The sequence below is a fragment of the Vanellus vanellus genome (genome assembly GCF_965231255.1).
Source record: "Vanellus vanellus genome assembly, chromosome: 24".
NCBI lineage: Eukaryota > Metazoa > Chordata > Aves > Charadriiformes > Charadriidae > Vanellus > Vanellus vanellus.
The window spans coordinates 1,950,471-1,962,890 of NC_138929.1; the positions used below are offsets into that span (position 1 = coordinate 1,950,471).

Here is a 12,420-nt window from a genome sequence, read left to right on the forward strand (position 1 = left end):
CAAGAATCTCTGTTTTCTTTTTTTCCTCTTTCTTTAATACACATTTCCAGCTTTGGCAGCGAACAAGGAAAGCTTGAAAATGTGATTTCTATGGACTAAGTGCCGAAAGACAAATTAAAATTAAATCTTTACTAAATCTCATAATACTTGGGGACTTCTCATGCTATAAACACTGTCTAGCTCTCATGGGTCTTCTAGGACAGGAAGACAGGGAAACTGTGTCCCAGTTAGTTAAGCAGCTTGTCACAGACCATGCGCACATCAGCGTTCATTATTCCAGTAGTAGTAACAATTTGCACTCCCTTAATAGCACACAGCAGAGAGTTTCAATGAGCTGAAGAGAGTTTTTTAATATCTACATCTCATTTTACAAATGGGAAAACCAGTGCACATGGGAGGAGAGAACTTGCTGATATTTCACAGAAAGTCATCCAAAAATTCAGAAAGAAAAGTCAGGGATCTTCCCCCCCACCCGGACACACGCTCGCCTACTTGCAGATGTTGCCAGTGCCACTCTCGGAAACTAGAAATGGAAAACAGGAGCCAGACACCTCATTACAATACATTTTGCCAAATAACTGCACAAACCCTGGTCCTTAAACTTTCTGAATACCACAAAGTTATTCTCTCATTTTCAGACCCTGAATCCCAAATGTGCTTCAATCATGAAGTTGCAAGAGGAGGGAATAAGATACAATGCTGCAAACGCCAGCCAGCCAGCACCGTAATGATTTAATTTCACGTATCGTGGTCAACATGAGCCAAGGCAGAGCCAAGCCATTTTGGCTAATGACAATGAACCTACACACCTACATACACACACATTCACACATGCGCACGCATGGGGAAAAGCAGAAATGTCCTGACTGTCACCGCAGTGAACCATAAAACCTCCCACAGTTTCATTGTGATGGCAACCACCAAACTCACATCCTCCAGCTTCAAAATCCTGGCTGTCCCCTCTCTGAAAAATCACCCTTCACTGTCGGCAGCGCAGAGTCTACAACAACTAACTGAGCAGTCCCCTGGTTATACGTAGGAGTGCGTACACATGTACATATTCAGCAAGAACCCAGCCTGCACAATAGGGACCAGATTTCTGGAATACCTCAGGTCCCATTTAGATGCTTGAATAAATGGTCAGGTTTTCCAAAAAGCTAAACGCCGGGTATTGAGCTCTTTTGAAGATCTGGCCCCGACTACATGTGCTGAGCAACTGCACTCAAACGATTTAGAAAATCTGTCCCACAGAGACCAGTCTTCGTGCTCTGCTCAAAGGGCTGCATTGAAACCAGAACCACCGCAGCCTGAGGAGGAGCTCAAGGGCAGTTCTGCTGGGTGTCCCTGCACGCAGCCCCGGGCCATGCCCACAGGCACACCTTGCTCCTCCGTTGTGCTTACCAAGCACTTCTCCCTCTCCCACACCACCTCCTCTCCGGGCTCTCTGTGTCACTCCTGCCTGGGCAGAGCAGAAACCCACAGGACCAGGCACCCAGGAGCTCTCTGGGCTGCAGCCAACAGCCCTAAAGCTTTGCCAAGTTGGGGTGCCCACTGCGTTTGCACACCCCGTAGCACCCACCTCCCACCCTCCAGTCACTCTCTAATGTTTTTGGGTACTCAGAAGGCCAACAGGATCTGAAACCTTCTTCAATATTACTGTAGAAATGCAGTGTCCTGTGTTAAATGGGCAGGACAATTAACTCCATTACCCCATGGACATTTTGCAGGCGGGCCGGCTGCCCCCAGACCAAAGCACTGGTGGGAAGGTTACTTCGGCTGCCCACAGACACCACGGCATTGAGACGGTCAGGGTGCTCAGTCACTCCTGGCCGTCTTGCCTGTGTTGACAGGCCTTCAGACATCCCGGGGCGTTCCCCAGCTTGCACCAGAGGCTTTTAAATGTGTGGGTTGTCTCCAGGAACCAGAAGGCTCCAAATGCTTCCTGCAAGAGCCACAGGGTGCAAAGTGAGGGGAGGGCAAGGGGACAGGGGGGAAGCAGCACTTGGTCCCCTGCCTCTCAAGTGCCCTCTCCCCACCTGGCTTTTCTGTCCCCAGCACTTCATATCCCTGGCACACAAGCACCCTCCTCTGCAAGCCCTCCTTGCAGGAGACTTCACAGACAACACAGCCACTGCCAACAGCCCTGCCTGCCCACAGAGACCTGCCATGGAGCAGGACTCCGGGAAGGAAGAGGAGGAGAAGGAGGAGGAGGAGGAGGGAGCGACGATGCACTGCCAAAGCAGAAAACCTTTCAACACCCCCATCCCATCTTTGCAAGCAAAAGCCGAGCCCTACCTTGCAGTGGCTCTGTGCTCCCTGCAGCAGGCTGGCTGGCTGGGCAAGCTGCGGTCTGCAGGGAACAGGAACCTGCCCCCAGCAACAAACTTCATGGAAAACAAACTCTCTCCATGCAGGACTGAGCAGCTGGGGCTTGGCATGTGGGCACGCAGCAGGCCAGGCCTGCGGCGGGGGGAGCGCGGCTGCATGGGGGGCGTGCCGGCGACACAATCTCCCTTCGAGCTCCCCAGCGCAGGAGGAACGAAACAGGATCTTTCGCTGCCAAAAAGGGTTGTGCACAGCTCCTCTCACTCCCCCCACCGCCGTCTCCCCTTCCCCGAGCCCCCTCTTCTAATCTGCTGGACACCAGCAATTGGATCATTAAAAGTAGATTGGGCAGGGGAAGGAGGGAGGGAAGAGCCGGGAAGAGCCAAGCGGGCTCTGCTGCTCCCTCCCTCTTTCCCAGGCTCTCTGAACTCCCACACCCGGAGAAGGAGGCCTGGCTCTGGGCTGCAGCCATGGCAGCCGCAGCGAGGAGGAAGGCAGCACCAGGCAGAGGGATGCTAAGCCCCTGCCTGCAACCTTGCCTGCACCAGGGCCGTGCTGGGGATTTCATGGGTTTGCCTTGAGACAGACTCTTGAGCGCATGAGAGGTATTACACCAGGCCACACGGCCAGCCCTCGCCGGGCTTCGCGTGCTCTCAAGTTATTGCTGCACCCCCTGCTAATGGAAGGATTTGCTGGGGGCGGTTAAACACCCACATAACAAGAGATCACAGAAAACCAGTCAAGGATGCAATGAAGGGAGGCTACTATAGCTACATTAGAGCAGATTTAAGTTCAGTACTCCTTCCCAAAAAAACCTGTGCTGGTCTTGCAAGCAGCCACCTGTGTCCCACTAGAAAAAAATGTCCGCTTTGCCCTTTGGTGCCTGCGTGGACACAAAACTCCAAGAGGCAGACCTCCATCACCAACTCCAATGCAAACACAAAGACCCTCAGATCCACTGGGTTTAGATTTCAGCCTGGTACAACTTCTCCAGTGTGCTGAGCCTGCCGGGCTGGAGCCTTGGCTCGATTCCTCCACTGGCACCAGGTACAGACAGACAGGCAATGGCAGTGGGGCAGGAGGCTCTGCTGTGCATCTGCTCACACACCGTGGGACCAAGGGCTCAAGCCCTGCCCTGGGCTGCTGCTAAAGGGATAAGGGGAGAAGGACAGAGACAGTCCCTGAACCCCCATAAAGTACCCCCTGTGGCTAGGGAAGTGGTTCAGGAGCTAAAGGTGTGTTATGACTGTGGAGAACTGGCTCTGTACCCAGACCTGAGGAACACCTGCAGGTGGGCTTATTCGCCCCAAGTGCCTGCCTCTCTTTCCTCTGTCCCTGGGCAGGGACCGTTCCTTTCATAGCAGTGTCCCATATCCAAATTAAAAGTCCCCTGATTTTGCTTATGGGCTCCAGGTGTTCACTAAGAGTAACACTGGATGACTGTCTCCCTCCATGGGATATATGCATAAAAATGTTGTAGCGCACGTGCTCCCGTCAGCTCCTGGTGTGACAAATTCATTCCACGGAGCATGGTAATTTTTTTCTCTGCATTTCAAGCAGACAATATAGGTGACAGAACATCTGTACTTCATTCAACCCCTGTGCGTCATCCAGCATTTTCTTGGTATTTAGCTATTGTTTTCTTTCTTTCTTTCTTCTTTCTTTTTTTAAACAAACAAACCCTGCAAAGGCTCCCATAGGGTAGAGCACACACATTGCAATACCAATCCCAAAGAAATAAATGGGAATGGTTTTGCTAAGGCCTGGTATGTTCTGAGGAAAACCCAAAGCCTGGAGCTTTCCTGTTTTCAGGACAGCACAGAAGGAAATGCTTGGGCTGGTATCATTTGTGCCTGCAAGAGGCGGGGGATGCTGACGCTGGCTCGCAGTCCCCACATCACAATTGTCCCTTGTTCTGCAGAGAACAAGACTCTTCACAAACGCTGAACTGTTTTACAGCAGGGCTTAGGAATCCAAATCCCGAGTCTTTGCTGTCTTACTGAAGCCACCGGGTTAAATCCTGTGCCCCTCACTTAGTCATTAACTCAGCCAGAGTTTTCCTCCGTAAAGCCTAAGTAAACAGCCACAGCCCTGCGCTGGAAGGGAGCTGTCAGGCCCTGAGCTCCTTCTGGAGCGGAGAGCCATGAGCACCTGCAGCCCAGGGACGCACACACGTGCTCTGGTCTGCCGCCGAGTGATCCGCTCCCCTGCAACGCCTCCAGCTCCGGGAGGACAGGACCAGCCGGCTGCACAGCTGGACAGGCTCAAGGAAAAGCTGTTCTGCTTCAGGTCAGCACAGCCGCACACCCAGTTCCCCTGAAACACGTGCAATTAGATCATGCGCTGCTAGTCACATACTCCAAAATGATGTGGGAACTAACGGCTCAACCCCCTCTTTGGGTACCCCTTCAAAAGGTCTGTGTTCCCACACTGCCTCACACCCACCCTGCACTTCACAACCGCTCCCAGAGCTGCGAACTATGCAACACCCCTGGAAGCCCGGAGTGCCTTCCTCATCCTGCTCGTCTCAGCTGCCTTGCACATCTCGTCCCCCTTTCCGTGCTGACTCCCCCTCTCTATGTGGCTGGAGTCGATGTTGCACTTGCGCTGCGGTCCTGCCAAGCAACCCCGGCGTGGGAAGGGGCCTCCATCGGATCTGCTGCTCGCAAACGCGATGAGCCATCAGGAGGGGAGAGTGGTGAGGCAGCAGCGAGACGGAGTCTCTGCACGTTTGTGAGTAACCCAGAGGCTAACAATAGTGGCAAGCGCCACTGAGAAGCCTATAAATAAATCCATATTCCTCCTGTTTTCGCTCTCCCCCTGGCGCTGACCTGCTTTCCAACCGAAGCTGGGAAAGCAGCACCTCCCCTACTCCTACCTGCCAGGCACGTGACCGCACTCCCACCCCGGCCACCAGAAGCCGTGCAAATACAGAAACCCTCGTACGGTCCCCCAGCGTTGGACTCGCGCAGCCTGTCAGTTATAATTACAGCTGAGCTCTCCAAAGCCGCCGTCAATCACCCCGATCCTGCCCTCTCCCCCACCCTCTCTGCCTGCTCGTTGGCTAAAAATAGCACGTTCCAGTACAGCCCCGCACCTTGTGCCAAGCGCTCGCTCCCCGTCCACGGCACAGATGCTCTTTCTCCCTCCCGCCTCCTCCTCTCCTCGCAGCAGCTGAACACACAAGAGGAGTAAATACTCCCCATACGCTTTAGCCTTGTCGGCAGCAGGAAATTTACTGACGTGGTGCCGGCAGCAGGGCAGGCACCGCTCTGGAAGCGAGGTTTGCCTTGTTTGCCCATGTATCAGGTACGGTTTGGGCAAGCTTCCCAAACACGTAATGGACGTGGCGGGCGGCGTTTCAAACTGGATACTGCGGGATAACCTCTGTAAATAAAGAGGGAGACGGCTTTCCTGCCCACACAATTTATGGACTCTCAGCTGGGCATGCCAGGAGGGTGTCAGTCAGTATTAACTGATGGCTGTACCGCTTTTGAAAGCCTGGATGCCCTTGTCCCCAGGAGACTGGGCTGAGATCCATCAGACTTCGGCCACATAACCCACTGGAGTGTCATCGGGCTGTTTCTGGATGTGGGTCATTATCATTACCATTCAAAATCTTTTATGCATTGTGAGGATGCCTACTGCAACAAGACCAAAACAAACAAAAAAGAAGTAAACAGCCAGACACCTATGGCAAGACTTAAAAGATTTGCACTGCGATTTGCAGGGGTATCACCAACTGTGTTTACACAACAAGGTAAATTTGGCTTTTGACTATAGCGGAATATATCCAGAGGTTGCTTGGTAGACTAATTCTGGATTTCTGATAACAAAAAACAGGATATGGCCCATGAAGTATTAAAAACTACCTGACATACTGACCGTATCCCTGTATAAGTTATTTCTGCTTCAGGTCCTACCCCACTGCTTTGGATAGACCGGATACAAAGGAGTGTGGCAGTACTACACTGTGGAGCCTTGATATTACAAAAGCTGTATCAAGAGGTAGGGAAGATTTCTTATTCTGCTGCCTGCCACTTGCCTTAGAACCTGAATCCTCAAAAAAAATGTGTGTCCTGCCTTTTAGGGCTATTTATTATTATAAATGACAAATACCTCAGAAGCCTCTGGCCTCCTCATTTTTTTTGGTACAGACCCTTCTCCACTGGAACCTGCATCCCAGTCAGAACCCAGAAGTCTGCTGGGATTCTGCCTGCCACATTCACTGCTGCTTTTCCTTGAAATATGAGCACTCGTCACGTGAGTCAGTTGGTTAATTATGAACTTTGGTGTGCTGTTAACATGTCCTGTAACACTGCAGCAGTTTTGATGAGTATGTCTGAACCAGAGTTAGATAAATAACTATTGTACCAGTCAGATCTGGCATGTGACGTTCTTCTACACAATTGTTTAATGAAGATAAACTATTTTCACAGGTAGACTTGAAGCAGGTGGAATCCCTGCTAATCTGACTAAAAAAATACTACCTAGTATATACTAATTATTGTTGTTGCCTACAGTTAACTCGCTGGCCACAATGCAGATTACTAATCAGTATGGTTTTGTCCTTTAAAACGTGGACTCTGGGATCTCAGGACAACGACCTCCTGTTTATGTTCTCAAGCTGCTGCATTTAAAACCACAGCCCAAACTACTTCCACACAGATTAACTCAGTAGCTGGAAACCATAGCACAATGTCATCCTCAGAGTGGACCTGCCACAAGATAGAAAGTGGACAGTTGCGCATTTCATAGGCACTTTCTGCCAAGACCCCTCAGGCATAATCTGAACATGCAAACTTGGCCACACATTCCCCACGGCTGTGCTGCTCTGTTTGCATACCCATTTCTAGAGGCCTGTTTAAAAACGCAGCCACTATTCAGATCTCTAACTGTGAAACTCTTTGCAAAGTAAGGGCTCACCTGAAGAGCCGTCAGTGCCCTCTGCACACTCTTCCCCTTCTCACCTCCAGCCCACATGACTGTGCCTCTCTGGATTGACAAACTCCATGCAGATCTTACCTTCTTTGGCCTTTCGTGGTGGGACACATGCTTCTCTTGAGCAGGGGACGTGGATCGACTCCTTCTTCCAGCAATGAAGGAGCTACCTCCAGAGTGACGTGAAGTCTTCTGAGGTAAGTGGGGAAGGGGAGAGGAGGTGAAGAACAGGAGAAAAAAAGAAAAAGAGAGAGGAAACAGTGTTACAGAGCCCAGCTTTCACTGTTATGGTGAGCAAAGTTACAGTAAATGGCTTGTCTACCATGTGCAGGACCAAACTTTTTCAGTACCAGATGCCCAGCCTGGTTCCTATCATGGGGACCACAGCGGATGCCATACGAGTGGGCTTACAAACAGCACGTAGATCTAACTCCCCATATCCTTGGTTCTTGGTGGCCTATGCACACTGCCACTTGTAAGAAGAAAGGCACAGCTACTAAGAGACCCTTCTGTAATCAACAAGATAAATGGTAGCAGCAACGTTGGTTAGACACGCCAGTCCTCCTGAATAGCAGTGTCCAGCTCTCAGTCTTGAGTGGGGCGTGGGGGCGTGCGTGGAAGGATGCCCTGTTCTCAGACTCCAGGCACTACCAGAAGTCCTGTTATCTATCTCAGCATCAGTAAACCTGATACAGAGCTACACTTGTGTCAGATACTGAGGGTACCTGAAGGGCAGGGAAGGTATCCTCCAGTTTGACTTTGAGAGGAAGCTCAAGACATCAGTCACTGTATGTGACAGCACTGATAAGCAGGAAGGAAAGTGGGCAAGGCCAGCAACAAAGGAGCCACTGAGACACAAAGCTGTACTGAGAGGATCAAGTTTCCTTCTGCTGCAGGGGGGAGAGCAGGTGTCTACTAATTATGCAGAACAGGAAAAGGGTCCCTCTCGTTCCTCTTGGTACTGTAATTAATAGGGGGAAGTCCTTTGCCCCAAATTTCATTTAAACAGGGAATGAGTCCATGCAGTCTTCTGGGCTGTCTCTGTCCTCAGGCAGAAGTTCTGGCTGTTCTGTGTTACCCTCCTGCCTAGGGCGCCTAAGCTATACCCTAAACTCCCTGGAGTATCAAACACCACGGCTGCTCTCCTTTCCTGGGACTTATCTTTCAGCCATACAGAGTGGGTCAGGGAAGCCAAAACAGATGGGAAGAATTCAACCCCTTGTTTTGAAAATGTGTTTAAAGATGCTATAGAAATGCAAAATATAAATTCATCGTTATTCCTGAGTGATTCGGACTGAATGGCTCAAAAGGGAAGGAGGCTGCAGACCGTGTTTATGTGTTCTTGGTATTTCTTACTGCTCTGAGCACAGATACAGTCTGGGATAAAGACGATGCCTTTATATGTGACAAAAAAACTCCACTGCAGGGATGAAGAAACTCACCATTTTATTGAAGTGGTACTTGCAGTAGCCGCAATACTTGACATTGTCGACTTCTAGGACTTCCTCTTCACATAAGAGGCCAGCCATCTGGGCACTGAAATACATGCAATTAGGAGGAGGATAAAGCAAATTGTACAACTAAACCACATGTCCCATCAAAGGGCAAAGAATAGTTCACGATACCCAGGCAGGGTCTTGAAGTTTCCTGTTCTGCTTGACAAACGGTATGCAAGGAGGGGGGAAAAAAGTTCAGACTATTTTTAATTCATATTAAGATCTTCAAAACCGTCAGTACTTTTCTACCAGATTGTCTTGCAACTTTTGGTTTTGTTAAGGGAGGCCTAAGAGACCAGTAACAATTCCAACGAAAGACATATCATGAGCAAGGAAACCATGTAAAGCTGGGAATCTCCCTGTTCTGCTGATAGGCAATGTTGTTTTCAGGCTGCAAGGGTACATGAGGATATCAGCCCTTAAAATCGTCTAGATGATACTTTTGCATGTGCTCTACTGGAGAAGGAACATTCCTGGGTTGTGACTCATCTCTTTTCTTCTTGGATTCCACACAGTCTTAGGGAAATCCCCGGCAGGGAAGGCTCACTGTCGAAACCTCAGCCTTCCTGGGGAAGTTCCCCTCACAAACTGAGCAAGGATGAGTTACCCCTCAAACAAAATAAACCCAGGGTGATAAGTCCAACTCCCCACACCACCCGTTTGATGAGGCCTCAAAGTCATAGCAGCAAAACCAATAGCTGGGGCTATTCTTGGGTTGATGTTGTGTGGAACTCACCAGGTGACATGGAAAGCTTGCCGGCAGCCGTGTCGGTTACAGGCCATGCATGCTCCAGAGGCTGCTTTGCTCTCCCTGCCCTGCTCTTCACAGATGTAGCAGGTCTGAAAAAAAAAAAAAAAAAAAGGAAAAGTGCTCACTACAAGAGGCAGACAAAGTGTCTGCTTCACTCTCACTGTTCACCAGGAGGCAAAGCTTTCAAGAATGCTTAACTCTGTGTCCAGTCATCTCCCTCCTGTGACAACAGCTCTGGGTTATTTCTCAGTGGCATGCACAAAACTCATGCATCTTCTTTTTCTCCCCTAATAAAAACTGTGTCAGATCAAAACGTGGAGTAACCAACATGTAACTCCAAGGCAGAGATTGCTAAAGCTGGGGGGAGTTGGGGAAGTGATAAATGGAGGACCAAAAAGTTATTTGCAAGAATGGGGATTTACTTTGTATTTTTGTATTATTTTTAAAGGAATCTGAGTACCTGGAAATGAAAATAAATTGGACAGGAGATGTGGTAGAATAAGATGACCCCAAAAAGCCAAGGCAGGGCAAGTACACTTGGGGCAGAAGAAAGAGATGGCCTTACCTTGTTGAAGCGGTCGTGGGGTACATACTGCAGGACAATTGGCTCCATGGTGAGCACGTTGGCAAACTGCACCTCTGGGATGTACAAAGCACAGACAACATGGGCCCACCCTGGGGAAGCAAACAAGACAGAGAGCGGAGGTTCACATGGGGCAACCCAGAAGAGTCTTAAACTCAGACAGGGCTGCAGACGAGCATGGGAGGGAGAGAAGGAAGAGAGTGTAGGAAGGGAGCCAACTTAAGTTAGATGTTAGATTTGAAGTACTGCTTGTTGTAACTTGGTTAGGAATCAAATCCTTTGTAGGTGAAAGATAGACGGATACCACCTCCAGATTAAATAAGAAAGCAAAGATTTCTTTGGGAAAAGAAATGTACAATGCTTATCGTGCTGAAAAGCAACCCCTCAGGACTTGAGACCCAAAGTTGAAGACCTAAACAAACCCAGGAAAGCATCCAAGCAGTAAATGATGCTGATGGGACAGGTTTGACGTGTAGTCAAAACAAAGCTCCCTTTATTGGCTGTTATCAATGGCTAAAGAAGGCTCTTTTTCAGCAAGCCAAGTTAGATTAAAATCTAAATCCACCAAGACACCTCCCAATCAGATCTGTAAATTGAAATTCCAGCTGGCCAGGACAGAACTGAGAAAGTTTGAAGGTCAGGAGCCGTTGAGGGCTGATCCATACTGGTATGGCTACTGCAGTGGAAGGATTTAGCTAGAATTAGGATAGATTCACCTGGGCAGGCGCAACCAAAGTCCACGATTACAGAATTACACAGAATTATACAGCACGGTAAGTACTTGGGCTATATAATTCTGTACAGTGACACGGTTGTAACACTTCTTGTGCCCGTCTACACAGACCTGACCAAACCATGTAATAATATGCTTGGAAGAAGACGCTATGTTATTTTAAAACAATCCCCCAACATGATATTTGTGCTATTGCACTAAGGCTCTTGGCACTTACGACCAGCTCTAGCAGATGCTTTTACAACATATCCCGGACTTAGGGCTTCTTCTCTAAATGTGGTATCTATCAGAAAAAAAGACCTCCTTGCCTAATTTAACTCTTTAAGGTAAGTGGCAGGTAGGTACAGGAGCCTTTCTGAAAAATAAGATTTTGAGAAAAATTAATTTTGATCTACACAGCCCACAGCATCAATAGCTGCAAGCCCTGACAACTGACATCAGACTCCACAGTACTTCACAGCACCAGAGGCTGAGAAGCATCAACGATGAGCAGATAAGTCCTGCAGAGAAAACCATCTTTGCTGCCTCCTGGTCCCTGCTCTCAGATGAGGACTCAAGGCTGAGGCTCTGTTAACCTGAGGATCACCCTGCTGCTGCGCAAGCGTGCAGCAAAAAACTTGTCACCTTCCACATTTCTGTAAACAACGGCAGATCATGCCCTGATTCCCGTGAGGTTAAACTCAAGAAAGTGCACATTTCAGGGGCTGTGCTTTGATGACAGGTTCCCCCCCCAGAGAAAGGTCTTCTTGCCAGGGAGGCTTCAGAAAGTGAAGTTTTGTAAGAAAAAGGCAGAGTGTTTTCACTCCTCTGGAGCCTCCAGCCTTCCCTTTCTAGTGATAAAAAAGGCTCAGAAATGAATTAATTTGTGCCTGGAACAGCTGCTGAGTCCCCGGAGTCTCTGCACAACATACCCGGCTCCACGCAGAGGTACTCACCTCCGTTGTCAGTCCGTTTCAGGGCTCCATCTTTGTGGGGACACAGTTCACATCTCTTGAAATTAAGCAGAAACAACAAGTTTAATCTAACTCTCAGGGGCTCAGGGGCCAGAAAAGAGATGATTCATTTACAACATGGTTATGAAAGATGGGGCTGCTTTCAAAGAGAGGAAGTGGAAGAAGGGCTGAGAGCGGTTTGGGTAAAAAAGATACCCTGACACAGCTCGATATCGTCCTGTCTGACGGGGATGTATTTAAAGCCTCAGCCCAAGAGCCACGGGGCTATAAGCAAACCTTGACTTTCATGGGGCTTTTTTTTTTAAAAAAAAAAAAAAAAAAAAAGCTTTAGTCTTTGTGGTTGGGGAGTAAAACTGAAAACCATGACTCAGAGAGCAGAAGGCAAATAAAAAGAAGCCATTATCTATCTTTGCCTCTTTCCTTCCTTCCTTCTCTCTTTCTCTTGCGATGTTTTTTCCAGTCTCATGAGAGGCGGGTGAGGCTGTCATGGCATTTTTGCTGGCGGGGCGTGGGGGGCCATGGCGAGCCCGGCCCTAATGGCTGGGACTGGTGGATGTGCACCCTCCTTCCCCCCCCCATCTAAACCCAACCCCGGGGGCGGCTGAGGTATGATGGAGAGGGCGCGAGGGGAACATCGC

At 49.3% G+C, this 12,420-nt stretch overlaps 2 protein-coding genes across 2 annotated transcripts in view; both read right to left on the reverse strand.

Moving 5' to 3' along the window:
* Nucleotides 1–12,420, reverse strand: part of RPL19 (ribosomal protein L19) — a 389,457-nt gene that overhangs the window by 210,838 nt on the left and 166,199 nt on the right. The gene's annotated exons all lie outside the window — the stretch shown is intronic.
* The window catches only part of MLLT6 (MLLT6, PHD finger containing), a gene marked incomplete at its 5' end in the record, with an annotated part of 43,518 nt that overhangs the window by 22,908 nt on the left and 8,190 nt on the right, over nt 1–12,420 (reverse strand). The window contains 5 exons of the mRNA XM_082494788.1: nt 7,351–7,458; nt 8,709–8,802; nt 9,499–9,602; nt 10,079–10,188; nt 11,765–11,819. Coding sequence (XP_082350914.1) covers nt 7,351–7,458; nt 8,709–8,802; nt 9,499–9,602; nt 10,079–10,188; nt 11,765–11,819 — 471 coding nt within the window. The remainder of the gene's footprint in view (nt 1–7,350; nt 7,459–8,708; nt 8,803–9,498; nt 9,603–10,078; nt 10,189–11,764; nt 11,820–12,420) is intronic.